General features: G+C 41.3%; 1 protein-coding gene across 1 annotated transcript in view; it reads right to left on the reverse strand.

Moving 5' to 3' along the window:
* Window positions 1–16,470, reverse strand: part of MAP1B (microtubule associated protein 1B) — a 65,085-nt gene that overhangs the window by 1,698 nt on the left and 46,917 nt on the right. The window contains exons 3-5 of the mRNA XM_071731412.1: window positions 14,377–14,459; window positions 9,669–9,809; window positions 1,231–7,813 (exon numbers count right to left, since the gene is read on the reverse strand). Coding sequence (XP_071587513.1) covers window positions 1,231–7,813; window positions 9,669–9,809; window positions 14,377–14,459 — 6,807 coding nt within the window. The remainder of the gene's footprint in view (window positions 1–1,230; window positions 7,814–9,668; window positions 9,810–14,376; window positions 14,460–16,470) is intronic.

Here is a 16,470-nt window from a genome sequence, read left to right on the forward strand (position 1 = left end):
GGTTGCATCCTCTAAGGCCCACAAAGTCCATTACAGCTGTTGAGTACATCCTGACATTCATCAGAGGGCAATATGCCAAATAAGCACCACAATACAATAAGATTTCCTGCATTAGAGAGCTTTTACTACTGGTTATGTTACAAATTATTTTACCATCTTTTACCATAAAAAAATCTGTGATACATCTTCCTGAACTGTACATCAACACTGGATAAAAAATTTGATGTTGCTTTTTATACTGAAATGCCATTATCAAGCAGAGCCCTGGTATGCTTTCGGGAATAAGAATCTCATGTAGAGCTAAAGTACTGGAGAAATGCACAGGATGAGGAACTAAACTGCTGCTTTGAAGGAACTATAATGCTGCTTCAAAATACACCTACTAATAGAGATATGGGAACACTAAGAAAGGAACAGTGGAACACCTAAAAGGTGAAGCTGAAGAGAGATGAATGCTGGTTTGTTTCTTCTTAATTCTAGACCTGCTCCTTGTAAAAAGTCTTTCAACAGAACATAATTCCTGACAACAGCAAAATGCAAGTAATCCCTAAACACCCTAAAACAAGATCTCCTAGAAACAGATTAGCACAATGCCTCCTTCACTAATCTAACTCATATTTTATCACTACTTAGCATGCACAACAGTAACTAAAAATTACATTAACTTTCTGTATGTTTAGTCATCACTGTAAGCGTAAGACTTTAAATGGATTATGCCATATACATGCTTAACTCACTGGAAGTACTCTTACTACAGTTATATTTTTAAAATACTTCTTCAAAAATTAATCTAGCAAAGTAATGAGCATCTAATCATTGATAGTACCTTTGTCTTCCACAATGTCAAATTGCATTAGCTTATGTCAAGAGAATTGTGCCTGCTTGTTTCTTACAGTGAATAAACTGTAAGACTTTGCTACTGATTTCACTTCACCTACAAAAGTGGTACTTTTAATTCTATTAGTTGGCTAACAATTTAGACAAGTAGTATTAAGTTCATTGTGCTTTAGGTACTCTCTGTGCAAACTGAGACATCAAATTGCTCAGACTGCAGAAGTTAATTTAGTAAATTTAATGTATTTAAATACGGCCTTTATAGGCAGGATTTATATTTAATACTCAGACTTTATTTGAGCACTTGCTGCAATGCATTATCATCTGGTATAAAGGCAAATTACCTTCACAACTACAATTAAGCAAATTAAGTAGGGAACCACTATGTGTCTTTACCTGTGGTTGCAGTCTTTGCTGACTTGGATGCTGTTGTATTTGCTGCATTCTTGGTGTCCTTATCTTTCTCTTCTACTCGAGACTTTACTTCTGGACTAGAGATATTTTTGGTTATCTTCTCTACAGACTCCCTCTTTTTGGGGGAAGCCATTTTGGAAATTTTATCTAAAGATTCTTTTATAGCTGGCTTTGGTGAAGCCACTTGTTTTGATTTACCATCACTTTTTTTAACAGGAGATGATGACTTCGTCTTAGTACCCTGCTTTTTTGTCTTTGTCTTTTCTTTGAGGTCCTTCTTCAAAGGTTTGCCCAAATTCTGATCAACAGCCAGAGCTTCTGGATCAACCATGGAAACATCAGGGTGCCTAGGGGAAGGGCTGCGATCCTGTATTGGGACAGGTGGGGGGTCAATGTGTTTATATGTAATTGTCTTGTCTGTTGGAATGGTTTCTGACTCATCTTCTGAGTCAATGTTAGCATCTGCAGTGATGGAAGGACATTCCTCAGTTTCAGGGGGAACATCTGAATCAGTCTGAGATGGGGCAGACTCGCTCACGGACGTGGGGGGAGTTTCATCACACTGCCGTCCTTGTTGCTTTCCTCCAGAAGGTGGCTGTGCTCCCCCAGACTGAGTTAATGGCTTCTCTTGATCTTGAGCCTGTTCTTCACTTGCAAACCACTCAAGTGGGTTTGGGTTGATAAATGATGGTGAGAGTTCCGTTTTAGGATGCTTATATTCGCAAGAGGACACAAGGCATAAGTCAACATCTTGACGGGATCCTGCCAATGACTTTCCTGAAGTAAAATGTGCACTAGCTTCATAGGAATAGCTAGTAGCTTCAGGTGATCTGGTGGCTCTCCCAGTTGTCTCAAATGAGTAATCTGTGGCTTCAGGTGAGCTGGTGGCTTTCCCAGTTGGCTCATAGCAGTAGCTAATGGCTTCTGATAACTTCGTTTCTTTCCCTGTTGTCTCATAGGAGTAATTCATGGTACTGTGTGATCTGGTAGCTTTCCCATTTCTCTCATAGGAATAATCTGTGGCCTCAGGTGATTTGGTGGTTTTCCCAATTATCTCATAGGAATAATCTGCGGCCTCAGGTGATTTGGTGGTTTTCCGTGTTGTCTCATAGGAATAATCTGTGGACCCAGGTGACCTGGAAGTTTTGTCAGCTGTCTCATAGGAATAATCCATGTCCCCCGATGATCTGATGGCTTTCCCTGTCTTCTCATAAGAATAATCTGTGACCTCAGATGACTTCATATTTTTTGCAATTATCTCATAGGAATAATCTGTGGCCTCAGGTGACCTACTAGTTTTTCTGGTTGTCTCATAGGAGTAATCCGTGGCCAGAGGGGGTCTCATTGGGCTATATGATCTTTCTAGGTCACTTCCAGCCCCTAACTTTGTAACAGATTTTCCGACCATGTCAAAGGAGTAGCCAGTATTCTCTGGTGACCTAGTAGTTTTCTCTGTGGCCTCATAAGAATAACTAAGTTCTTCTGGTGATCTGCCACTTTTCTCTGAATCATCTTTTTCTGGGCTGAGTTCTGTAGTGTGCTTTGTTAGGGCTTCCTGGTAACCAAATGCTTTGGCAGAGGACACTTGCAGTGACAACGAAGGTGTATGACTAGCTGATGCTGCCTCTGTGACTGCAGGAGGAGAATCTGGAAAACTAGGAGAATACAGAGGCGAAGGTTCCCTTGGTGTTAATGGAGATAGGTCAGACTTTGGTGACAGCTTTTCTCCTAGGCTTGGAACCTTTTCTGAGGTAAAAGAAGAATGCAGTGGCATATCTCTGGGTGGAACGGCACCTGAAAAAGTTTCCTCTGGCAGTGGTGAAGTTACCTGGGAAGGTGTATGAGCTGATGAAGTTGAGGATGAAGCTTCAATTTGAGAAACTGAAATAATTTCTGAAATATCTTTCTCCTGAGAGTAAGATGACTGCTCCACAGGGGAAATCTTCTGTGCAAAACCAGGCTCCTGTATATCAGAAGGGCTATAGTCTACTTCTGTTGGTCCATTTTCAGATATATGGTGCATACTACTGCCTCCTGTAGGATACTCTGGAGATTGCCTACTAAAGTCCATTGCTAATGAATGCTCAGGAGACTCCTGACCAAAACCTACTGACATAGTTGTCTGCTCAGGAGATCTGTGATCGTGCATCAGCGCTCTGGCTTTTGCAGTTCTAGGTGAGAAATCTGGTGGAGAAATTGACATGGGTCTTGGGCACTCTTCCTTAGATGGAGACATTTCTGTTTCCTGAAAAGTTGTTGGTGTTTGTACAACTGACACTGAAAGGGAATCATCAACTTCAGTAGAATGCGGAGATCCAACTTCAGCATGCAAAGAAGGAGATACATCATCAGTAGTTGGCTCTGGAAATGAACTAGTGGCAACAGAAGCTGTAGAGACAGAAGCTACTCCTTCTATGTGGGAATAGGTGTCTTCTGCTACAACCTCATCAACAGGAGTTGCAGACTTGTCAGAAACAGTACCTTCAGAAATGGACATTTTGGTATCTTCTTTCAAAGAACCAAACTGATTGATATCAGCTTGAGTAGGTGAGAGATCCCCCACTAATTTCCGCTCATCCAAGACCAGTGAAGACTGGGAGCTGCTTGGTTCTGTATCCTCCATTTTCCTCTCAAGGCTGAAGCCTTCCTTAATTACCATAAACTCCATACTTTTCTCATCTTGTTTTTCTTGGAAAAGACCCACAGAGCTGGTTTCAGAAGCTGGGCTCATCTGAACAGGTGATTTTTCTTTTTCAGATTTCCCCTCAGAAGGACTTCTGTAATCTCTAGTGGGAGACTTGAAACCAGCACTCAAAAATGTGTCATAATTCATCTCTGAACCTATCAGTGGTGGACTCCGTAGAGGTGAGAGAACCTTCTCAATAGGAGATTCTGAATCTGGCACAGGCTCGTCCATAGGGCTTATTCTGGGTTTTGCAGGCTCATCTTTGTCTTCACTGATTTCAAAACTAACAGGAGCTTCTGTAGACTTTTCACTCATTTCAGAGGGAAGCTGACTGGACTTCTCATCAGTGGGAGACTGATAATAAGGTGTGTGACCAGCACTACCAGCAGCAGACTGTGAGGGAGATGCTACTTCTAATGTTTTATCTTCAGGACTTGCACAGTGCTCTTCAGCAACTTCTTGATGTACATCAGGCAATGTAGCAACAGGGACAGGCTCAGGTGAGACCTTGATCTCGTTGGGAGTGAGCGAAAAGTTCACACTCCGTTCACTCAATGGTGTTTTGGCAACAGGTGATGGAGGGGACAAACTGTCAGCCGGGCTCTTGGCCGGGCTATGTTTTCCACCAACATCTTCTTGGTAGGGTTCTTTGATTTCTAATTTAGCAGTGCCATGGATTTCACTTTCTTTTTGCTGGTATACATCTTGGAACGCAGATTTGGAGAATTTGTCTTCCTCTAAAGAAGAAGGTGGTGAGATGGTGGAAGCTGAGGCATTATAGTCTTTGCCTTCTGTGGCTTCTGTTTTGGATCCTTCAGATAATCCATTAAAAGCATCTGGAAGTGGGGATAGTTTAGGTCTGCCAAAGTCTTGAGAGTACAGTGATGTCTCATACTTGGTAATGTTCACATACTCCTGTGAGGGTGACTCACTTTCCTCATTATTGGTTTCATCACTCATGACATCCCGGGGAGTTGACATTTCATCCATTGGAGTTGGTTCACTGGATATTTCTATGGTAGACTGTGTGTAACCTGAAGTTGCAGTGAATTCCTCAGGCTGATCTTCTCTATTTTCTTCATCAGACACAGTGGCTTCACTTTCTGAACCACCAGGTAATGTCTCATCATGGATAGAAGAGGCTGGTTCAGCTGCTGGAGACTGAGGCTCTGAGCATTTTGTTGGTGTAATTATGAGTAGGCCATACTTATCTTCAACTTCACCAGCCTCTGTCACCTTGTCTACCACAGCCATCACATAGTCTTCTTCAGCTTCTTTTCTTTCAGTTTTGTCTTCATCTCTGATGTCTTCTGCCTTGTCGTCCTCTTCTTCGGTATCTTCAGTTTCTGCCTTCTCTATTGATTCTTCTCTGTCTTCCTCAGCCCGCTCATCTGCTGCCTCGTAATCTGCCTTTTCAATATATTTATAACCTTTTATGTTAGTATCTGCTTCTGCCATTATTTCTTCTGAGCTGTCTTCAATTTTTCTTGCTTCTGTGGTCTCCAGTGCTGCCTTTTCTTCTTCATCTTCACCTCGTTCTTCAGCTTCTTCTGTCTCTGCCTTTTCCTCATAATCTCCTGCTTCAGATGATTCTTCCAAGCCAGTTCCTTCATCTTCAAATTTCTCATTGTCATCAACCCTGTGCTTTTCCACAGGTTCCAATTCTTCGGGTGTCTGTTCACATTCACCCTCAGCCTCTGTGGTAGTTATGCCTTCATCAGAAGATTCGGCAGGTCCTTCATTATCCATTTTTTCTTTTTGTACTTCAAAGGCCTCTTTCTGTACTGTGCCCATGAGTTTCAGTTCATCCTCTATAAGTGCAACTTGAGGTTTCTTTGCTTTTATTGTTTCTACTTCTTCAGCTTTTAATTCCTCAAAATCCTTTGTTAAATCCTCTGGTGAGGACATAAGGGATCTCTCTGCTTCAAGTTCCTTTCCACTGGCTGTAATTTCTGCAGCTGCTATAGTTGTGGCAGCAACTCCAACTGCTGCAATGGCAGCTTGTGCTCCACTGACTTTGACATCCTTCTTCACAGTCTTAATTTTTCCTTTTTCCTTTGGCTTTCCAGCAGATACTGGTTCCTTTTTAGCAGGTTCCTCCTTCTTTTGTGGTTTAGGCTTCACTGCTGTTTTTTTGGCTTCGCCCAAGGGAGATGCTGTCTTCTTTGTTTCTTTAGGAACCTTTTTGATGTCTTTTTTGGCTTCTTTTTCTTCCTTCCTAATTTCCTTCTTCTCTTCTTTTTTAGCTTCTTTTTTAGGTTCCTTCGTTGAAGCTTCTTTCTTTAATTCCTTCTTATTTTCCTTCTTCTCTTCTTTTTTCACCTCTTTTTTAACATCTTTCTTTGTGTCTTCTTTTTTGATGAGTGTTTTCTCCTCTTTTTTGATGGGTGTTTTCTCCTCTTTTTTAGAAACCTCCTTCTTTGGTTTTTCTTTTTCCTCTTTCTTTTCTTCAGGTTTTGCTTTGACTTCCTTTTTCACTGGCTTCTCCTTTGACACTTTTGGTTTTACATCTGCACCTTGTTTTTCAGGAGTTTCAGATTTTACTAGTTGTTCTTCTTTACTTGTTATGTCTTTTTCCACCGCTATAGGTTTGGTCTCCACTTTCACTGGTTTCTCTTTTTTAACTGGAACTTTGTCTTTGCTTTCCAACTTCTGAAGTTTTTCTGGTGCTGGGCTAGGCTTTGCAGGCTCTGGTGTTTCTTCTTTAGATTCTTTTCTGACAGGTTTGCTTGGTGGTGTCTTCGCAACAGGCTTGAGACTCTCCTTGCTGTCTGTTCTTTGTTTCAGCTTTGCCTGTTTCAGAGGCAGGCTAGCAACGTTCCCAGTCAAGTCTTTTTGTGTAACAACCGGTTGCTTAAGGAACTCTAAGTGCTTGAGTTTTTCTAGTCCTTCTAGAATATTATATTGAGTGCTGTTTCCAGGAAACAGAACTCGGATTATTTTTTCTGCAGGATTAGCTGGATGCCACACAATCAGGGATGAAACTGATGTGAAGTAGGATAAGGGAATGTCTAGCTCTTGGCCATTTGGTAACAGGAATTCAGCTTTATCTCTGTTAGTGCCACTCCACTGCTGCATAAAATATTGCATCTCTTTGCTGTTTTTGACAGGATTAAGCACATACATCTCAAGCTTGCCAACTCCCATTTTCTGAAATAAAATGATGGGGTCAATGGTATTTCCCGAATTTCTGAAAAGAGGTTCTGGTTTCATAGACAATTTATTTAAATACTGGAGGGTAAAACAAGCTTCTTCTACACTCCTTTTTACTCTAAAGCTAGGATCCAGATTCTTCAGGTTCTCGGGTACATTAAGAAATACAACTCCCAGATCAGGTGAGATCAGATTTTTCATCCAGTCACTGTTGGTAGTAGACCCTTGTGACTGCTCCTCTTCTAGTTCAGCTATCTTTCTCTGAAGCATGCTATTGATTCCTGGCAGGTTGTCATCTCCAATGTGAGTAAGCAGAATGGAATCCACCCTATCCAAGTGCCGGATAAGCTTCCAAAAGCATGATTTTCTTTCTGATCCTCCATTAATCAGCATATTGAATCCATTCACTGCAAACAATGCAGAATCCCCTCTGCCCCCTGGGAAAATATAACAGCAGGGTTTGGAGAGCTTCAAGAAGCCTCCTGAGGTTGGAGGTTCCAAAATGTCAAAGGGTGATGGCACTTCTACTGATTCTGACAGATATTCTGTGAATTCAGACAGTCCTTCCATTTCTGGCAATATGGATGCCGAGTTGAGTTTAATGTTAATAAAGTCTTGCAGGTTGTGTCTATCAAGATTGGAATTTTTCCAGTCTCCTTCCTCAGGACAGAAAAGGGTTAGGCTGGCTTTATTGGCAGGATGTGTAGTGCTTAGTAATTCACCAATCTAGGTTTGTAAAACAAAAACAGAAGAAGATGCACATAAATTAATTCTTTAATGACACTTAATGTCAAAATATAGTGTTTCCTGATCAGATAGATTAAATCTTTATTTGCTTCTGCACTGGTGAGTACTCATCCTAGAAGCTAAATGAAACTTATCACAATTAGTTTATTACTGTTTTGTTTTAAATACAAAGAAGGACCTCATTCCTTGTTCCTATTGCCCAAAGGGCCAAGTAGCTCAAGGTTCCTCCTTCCATCCTCCAACTCTTTATAGGAGGATAGAACAAGCTTTTACATGGACAGGGGATGCTGATTATGAGGCTAATGCTGCCATAGCTGTCACTATCTCTACCATTGGTTCATGAGGCTCCCAGCTGCCTTAGTCCATCCAGAAGAGCCAGACAAACATCTCAGGGAAAAAGCACATCCTCTCCACAGGCACAAAGGTAACTGCAACCTAGAGGAGGCCAAGGTCCTCCCAAGAGCAGCTGCATCATGTGCCTATATCTCACTTTCTTTCTTTCTGCTACATAATTTATTTTCAGTACTGACCAAACATAAAACTCAAAAAAGTCACAGGGACTGTTATCCAAATGAAAATAATACCAAAATAAAGCAGAAAAATAATATTTTCTATTGTAATTTGTCAGCCTTACTTAGTATCCAAACCATCTGAGTTTAAATCCATCTAATCTGTATGTCAGACATGTCATCTTTGAAGAGCTATGTTGGCTTGCTGCAAGCTGCAGAAACAGTCCAGGTGAGCCCTATTCATAGCCCATGGAAGTGTGCCCTGCACACCCACGACTTCAGCAACCCCTTGATGGTTCTAACTCATGGCCAACAACCACCCCTACACTTCCCAGCACATAGTTTTATTTCCAAATGGTAGAATTTGCCCCTCGTTTTGCATAGTCATAAAGTAATTACGTGTTATTAATTAGCCAAAGATGCAAGGAACTTGGGTTTGCAAGTTTTACAGGAAAGTAACTTTGCCAACTGCCAGTGAGTTTTATGTATCATGCAAGTCTCAGAGAACAGGAATCCAGCTCTTTCCCCCGCCCTACAACCATATGCTGAAGAAAGAGGCTTTGAGAATAGGATCAAATGGGTACAATAAGGTAATGCTGGAGCTCATGCAAACTTCTGCTTTTTTGGTCCCGAACTTTCAAATTTCACTCCACTGAGACAATTCTTTTTAATTTTGCAAACTAAATTCTTAGACACGCAGCCATGGGATTTATTTAAATATATACTTTACAAAGCAGCCAAATTAGGTGTGACAGCTTGTTGACTATGGGTTCCTGCCCTATGGGGGCTTTCAGACACAGTACATTAAGCAAGACAGTAAACTGGCAAGTCTCGGAAAAAAATGGCATTAAATACTTATTATCTATCTTTTTAGCACACAAAAATGACACGGTTTACAGATCTCACTGGCCAAATTTTAAGCGCTACCATAAAGAAACCTAGCAGGCACAGGGAGAAAAAAATTAGACCCTCAGTCTTATTTCATGTCACCTATTACTTAGCTGCCACCAGACAAGAATCCAGTGTCAAGTTTGATTTGAGTGCTTTGCACGTGCATCTTAGGTCTTGAAATCCCCTTTCATTGTCAAAAGGTTCCTCCATTTTCTGTTTCTGGAAGCTCCCATTTAATTCCCCCAAATAAAATTTAGATCTTTTGTTATGCAGTTTACATTAAATCTATATTAAATTAAATAAACGTTTTGATAGAAAGCTTATAAGGAAGAGTAAAGAGAACTGGTTCAAACTACAAAGAGGGCCATTTTTTGGTCTTCTAGAAAGCTCTGCCACCACATGACAATGTATGGAAGACATTCTTCTGAACATACCTCTTGATCCGTGAAGATCTCAATGAAGTTCTGAAAGGAGAAGGACCCTGACTGAAGAATGAGCTCTCCTGTGTTTTCAAAGCACTGTCCAGTTAAAACAAGCAACTTGTGTCTTGCAGCATCTGTGATCATTAAGCGCACCTGGAGTGTAGGAGAGAAACACATAAATAATGGACTTAGCATGTGTTTCTGTATTTTGCTAAGAACATGCAGTTTATGTGTCCTAATTAAAATATATTTTGCACCAGAGTCTCCCAGGAATATTGAAACATTATCAAGTTATACTGCTGTTCACAAAAGGGAAAAAGGGGAGGGATAAGAAGCAAGTAGGGAGAAGGTCTGATAAATAAAACAACCTGAACATGGAAAAGAGAGCAAAGAGGAGAATAGAATAAAATCTGAAAGAAGACAGTATTTCCAGTGAGCAAACATACTCATCAAATATAACTCTTGGTGCATTTTAAGATCTCTGTGTCAGGACCCCCTTGGCAAACTCAGTCCCACATGTTAATGAGGGACACGTATATGTGTCAGACTCAGCGTTCGGAAGGCTATTCTTTTCCAGAGTACAGCATTACTTGTAATTCTGTTACTAAAATGTCACTGGAAATTAACAGCCACAAATCACATACAGAAGTGGCATATTTAGACTGCCATTCTGTTGTAAGCTGAATCAACTACAAGGCTGAAGGCCAACGCTGAAGGCCAATGCTGCTTTACCATATTCATAAATTTGAACTCCAAGCACTCAGATTCAGTCGCATGAACACCAGAAGTTTTTATGGTGTGTCATCCCAAGACCTTTTTGAATACACATTAGTAAATAAAGAGGATGCCAGATGGCATAAATGAGCTTGCTGCTGAGAAATAACCTTTTTCTGCATTTTGAAAGAATTCTTAAGCATTGTGAAGCAGCTGCTCATTACTTTACTTGACCTTCACTACAACTATGAACAATTGTTGTTTCCTCCCCAGGGGAGATTTATCTTCATGCTAAGAGAAACATATATTCAGTATATTTCTATTCACTAAATTCAACCTAAATTTAAGAACAAAACTAAAAAAACCTATGTAAAATTCTGCACTGTAAAGTAGGTTTTTTGCAAATACTTCAGAAATATTGTCCAACACTGAAAAATTAATTCAACCTATGGCAAGGTATGAATTTCAAGTGCACTAATTCCTCTGTTTCAGGATGAATTAAGTTAAACCAGAAAAGTGATTCCTGAACAAGTATGTCCATGTAGAAGACTAAGTGAGCAGAGTCCATCTGGAACATGACACTGCATCCAAGCTTCATCTCCATGGAGATGACATAATCACATCAGCTCTCCTAGCAAGCTTTTCTTTCAAATTTTAGAATCATAGACTCATTTGGGTTGGAAGGGACCTTAAAGATCATCCAGATCCTATTCCCCTCTTTCAGTTTAAAACCATTACCCCTTGTCCTGTCACTACCCTGTCTGGCGAAAAGTTTTCCTGCAGGGCCCCTGCATGTACTGGAAGGCTGCTGTAAGGTCCCCCTGGAGCATTCTCTTCTTTAGGCTGTACAACCCCAACTCTCTCAGTCTGTCTTCATATCAGAGGTGCTCCAGCCTTCTGATCATCTGTGGGGCCCTTCTCTGGACCCTCTCCAGCAGGTCTATATCTCTGCTGTGCTGGGGACTCCAAAGCTGTATGCTTTCTTTTATATTGATTGTTAAACAATCTAAATTCTAAATAATTCTTGTTCGTGCTATAAAGGGTGAGCCAGGAAGACTCGACCTGAATCTCTGTTGAAAAACTCATGTTGTCAGTAGACAAGAGAGACAGAGAGGATTAGGAATCTGAAAGACAATCCTAACTCTACCACATTTTTATTGTTATTTAACTGAACAGGTGACCCTGATGCTAAGCTGCAGAAAGTTCCTATAATTAAAAGCAGGGCTAATGCTGGTTTATTAGCAACAGCACTAAATGATTATAAATGGATCACTATCCTTGCTAGATTGAGTGTATCTATTTCAGACAAAAACACAGATAAGTGAAGCTGAACATCTGATGTGTGTTGCTCAAATTCTGTCTGTTTTAGCTGTATTAAATGCAAAGAATTGGCTTCCCTTCTATGTTTTCTCCTATTGCTGGTAGCAGTTTTGGGCAGTCTGCCAACTTATCTGTAAACTCTCAAGTATTTCAAACAGCAAAATTATTTCCTGATTAGTGAATCACTGATATGCAACTGATGTATTTCCCTTCAACCTATTGTATTAATTGATGATGAAATAAAGTCTGTAGAGCTAGCAAACTATGACAAGAGCAAATAAATGCTTTCAGATTACAGAGCATAATGTATGATTCATATGGAAGACCTTCAAGAGACACATAAATTCTGTGTCTGGCTATAACAAAGGCTTCCTAAAGGACTATCAGAAGCTCATTTCCCAATATCAAAGCTACTCCACTTCAGAAGAGACACTGCAATATGATGATTCTGTTCAGCTTTATCCTTGGTTGAAGTTCTACATTGTTTGAAGGAAGTGAAGAAGAAGATGTAGCCTCATTCAAAATGGAGGTAAAGGTGAACAGAGACAGGAGCATCAGCAGTTTCCCAGGTTTACAGCACAGTTGCAGGTGTGTTAGAGCAACTTAGTGGGCTTTCCTTAAGAAGGAAAAAACTGTTCATGGGAGGGTTCAGAACCTTGTTTTCTTTGGGACACTACAGTCTCTCTCCCCTTGGGCCTGTCTCTTCTAGGAGGTATTTTGCCATTTGACAGAACATGGCAGGAGTTTTGGGAAGCATTATCCTCAGACTACCACCAGCATGGCTATTTCCAGCCAGATTAGCAGGGACTTCTTTCAATATCATTTTCCTTTGTTTTTCCTGAACAGACAAGATTTGTGTCCTTCTGGTGAAGTCAGAGCTCCATGGTATATTGCTGTCTTCCTAGGTGCAACCTGGAAATCTCTTGATATATGAAACTATGTTTGTTATTTGCCATAATTGTCAGAGCATGTCTATCCCAGCCTCCAATTTAACTCTCCTGCCTCTTTCTTATCGTCACTTTCTGGCTTGTGTCAAGTTAGAGTCTTGTGTCAAGTTAGCCAGCCAAGGTAAATCTCTGTTGGGAAACTGTCTGGAAGAAAACAGACATGTGAGCAATCCTGACTATTTAGCGTTAGTTAGAGTAAACTAAGGGCCTTGAGACCCAGTTGCAAGGTTACTGAAAGATGAGCTATGGGAAAAAGATAAGGGAGCTGGCAGTAGAAAAGAAGAATAACAGGATAATGAGGTAGCCAGCAGAAGTTCTGTGAGAACAGAATTGGTGGCCAAGATACAGCCACCTGCAAGATATCGTTATGTAAACAAAGGCTCTATATAAAGTGAGTGTCCACTGTTAATAAACGACTTCACTTTAACCATATTGGTGACTACGTGCTGTCCTTAAGCCTCCGCAGATTTCCCACAAATCTCAGCTTGTAACTTCTGGCTGTGACCAGTTTGGCAAGATGAGAGTGAAGAAAAGATTGCCTCCTACTCTAGTGAGAGGAAATTAACCTAGTCAAACACTTTCCAGAGCCAAAGAAGTAAAGCCAGGGTTCAGAAGTCATTAATGAGCCTCAGACTGTGTTCTTTCATGCCATCATTCATGAGAGGTATGAAGACCAGAGACAGAAACAGCATTTCCCTACTTCGGCAGCTCCTCTGGCTCTTACCCCTCTCCATTTTACAGCTTTTTTACTCTGATGTCTGTGTGTATTAAAAGCTGGCCCTCTTGCTTTTTCCCAAGTAACTCTAATGCTGTGTAGGAGATTTTCATGCATAGTTTTTTTAGTGAATGAACCGCCATTAACTAGGGTGAATTACTTAAACTTTCACAGCTTTCAGAAATTTGTTTCAGTGCCCTTCTTCCTGCTTGTGTTTAATATCACTTCAGGTCAGTAACAAAGTGGATTTTTCACTATGTAGAAGAAGTGGAGCCACTGGATTTCCCAGCTGTGCCATTGTACTATGTCAGTGCTTTCCAGCACAGACTAGCATTGCAATTATCTGTATATTTTCAACTTTCTGGCTCACTAGTTAAATTTGTCAATTTTGACCTTGAACTACATGTTTAGTTCTTTGAATCTGCTCTAATGAGTTCATGAACAATTCACAGTTTTCTTCTGAGGCACTCTCCAGAGTCCACTGATATTTTACATTGTTTCAGAAGTTCAGACAGATCAACCTATAGTAACAACTCTACAGTTGGTAATTCTTCTTGAAACCTAAATTTGTCTCAGTGCACCTTCAGGTACTTTTTTGCTTTATGTGTAAAATAGGACTCCAGAGCTATGGAGGAGTAGGAGAAAAGCTGATGCAGTTTCACCACAGCTGGCTCCACTTCATCAGTAAGGAAGTTTGATGCATTTCTAAAATAGTGCTGGGATCAGAGATGTGTTTTGGCCCTATGACCCTGACGTTTTATCAGAAGTCTAGGAAACCAGGGAGAAAATCGTGGGATGGCTGATGTTTTTCATGGTGTCTGCTCCTAATATGTCTTCCATCCAGTTAGGACCTGTTCTCAGTTTGCTAAGACTCTGAAAGACAATACTGGAGTTTTTCAGTCACTGTTCGGGAAGACAGTAAGTGATATTCAAAAATCACTTTAACTACATGTGTTTCACTGCTCTTATCCTGTCCACTTCACGGAGCTTTTAAGACACAACCAACAAAGAGTTTCTGACTTACCTCAGTACTAACTGCTTCATCTGAGGGGTTGATCAGGACTACAGTTTCCAAGACATCACTTCTGTGGTGAAGAATCTTCTGACCTGCAAGCACAGAGAGAAAAAACAAAACAAAACAAAAACCAAAAGAAATTAAATTGAGCCACCATGGTTTAAACCAGCACTTCTCATGATCTTGTTGTACACCCTGTTGTGTGACAGCTCTCTGGTCACCCAGAGCAGCACACACCAGCAACACCAACTGCTTGCACTGCTCATGTCTTCAGAAACACACCAGCAGTGGCCCTGTGGAACAGAAATGCTACTCTGGAAAATTCAGGGTAATGAAACCAAAATGTCAACAGAACTAAGTCCTGTCCCTTCCTCCAGGCTGGTAGAGTTCCAGTAAGTCACCTTGGAGCTAGTGCAGAACAGGGACTGGAGCATCCATCATCATCTGAGCACCTTGCCCTGTATTTTCATGAACACAACTACAGCACAGGTACAACTGAGATTACACAGTCCTGTAACATGCCCAGCTGGTTTTAAATGAGCTTTTCCAGGAACTATCAGAGGCTTAACTCCAGCAGCAGGAAAGTCAGCACAGGCTGCAAACTTCCCCTGGGCTGTGTACTGGTGCTGTTCACCACAGCTAACAAGAATAATTATAACAAGCAAGCAACGGAGCCCACCTTGCAGCCCCACTGCCCACCACCACCACCAGCACTGTCTGGTGTGGCACTTGCATCCTCCTACCTGTCACACACCATACAAGTGCTCCTTAGCCAGGCAGTGCCCCATGCAGACGCAGGTCCCTGGCTGCAACAGATGAACCAGGTGAAGGCTGGGATCCACCCTGTATAAACTTTCCTTTCAGCCATCAGCTGGTGTTAATTAACAGTGGGACACACCCCCATGGGGATGTGTGAACCACCTGCTGCACTGCCCTGCTTCATCTTCTTCCCACTTACAAAAAAGCAACATTAGGCAATAAGGGTGAACAAGTGTGTAAGTAACAGCTAGCTCCACAACGAATAATGTCTGGCCAAGTTTGGAGCAGCCTTGTGGCCCACTGGCTTTCACACTTAAGCTGGCCTGTCTCTGTATTTAGCAGTGATATTCATCTGACTGGGAGTGGATGCCAGAAAAACACAACAGGACTCTTGACATCTTTTTTTCTTATGTTAATTGGCAAGTTCTTATCAGGGTCTCATTCTGTGAGAACTGCAGTGAGATTAATTAGCAGCTATAATGTCATTCAGAAATCCAGACTGGCAATTAGTCCAAAAAAACCCCAGAAAAGCTGACCCTTCCAAGCAAACTGCTTGTCGCAGTATTAATCAATTAAAATAGTTCTGCTTTAAAGGAAGTATAGAGGGGCACAGAACAAGTCATCTATTTGCTAACCCAGAAAAGCTCCCCTGTAAAGAGATGTAATATAACGAGGCCGAGAAGGGCCATGATGAAAGGAGCTCTGCATTCCTGAGAGCACCAGGAGGCCGGGGGCAGCCTGAGAGGGTGGGCAGTCAGCCTTTCCCACACCGCTGCTGCCCCCGGCCCTCCCCAGGGCAGCCCCCAGGCAGCAGCCCCTGCCCACCCCAGCAATGCCCTTCTCCTCCTGCCCTCCTCCTCCCCTTCTCCTCATCACCCACAGAGCTGAGGCTTTTGCTTCTGCTCTGGGGAACTTCTATGCTTGTAAATGTAAAAACTTACAATCAAATTACAGAAGGTGATGAAGAAGAGGGGAGAAGTGGGGGAAATTTTCCTAAAATGTGAGACAGGTTTATTTACTGTCTTGTGCAGGTCAGTGCCTAGAGACTTGTGGATAACAATCTAATTAATTTGAAGAAATCTAATTTTCTTAACAAATTCTTCTTGATTTACTCCCTATCTTTCTTTGAAAGAAAGATAGAGACTATGTATTTCAAAAGGGGAAGAAGGCAGGTCTCCTTCTGCAGCATACAATTCCCTTTGTAAATAAATTCATTTTTATAGCTCTGCTTTCTTCTCCAACAGGAGTGCATATACATTCAATAAAACATTCATATGGTTCTGTTGCCACAGATTCCTTTACAAGATACTCTGCGATGTGATATTTTAGTTATTCTGCAAATTT

Source organism: Heliangelus exortis, chromosome Z (genome assembly GCF_036169615.1).
Source record: "Heliangelus exortis chromosome Z, bHelExo1.hap1, whole genome shotgun sequence".
NCBI lineage: Eukaryota > Metazoa > Chordata > Aves > Apodiformes > Trochilidae > Heliangelus > Heliangelus exortis.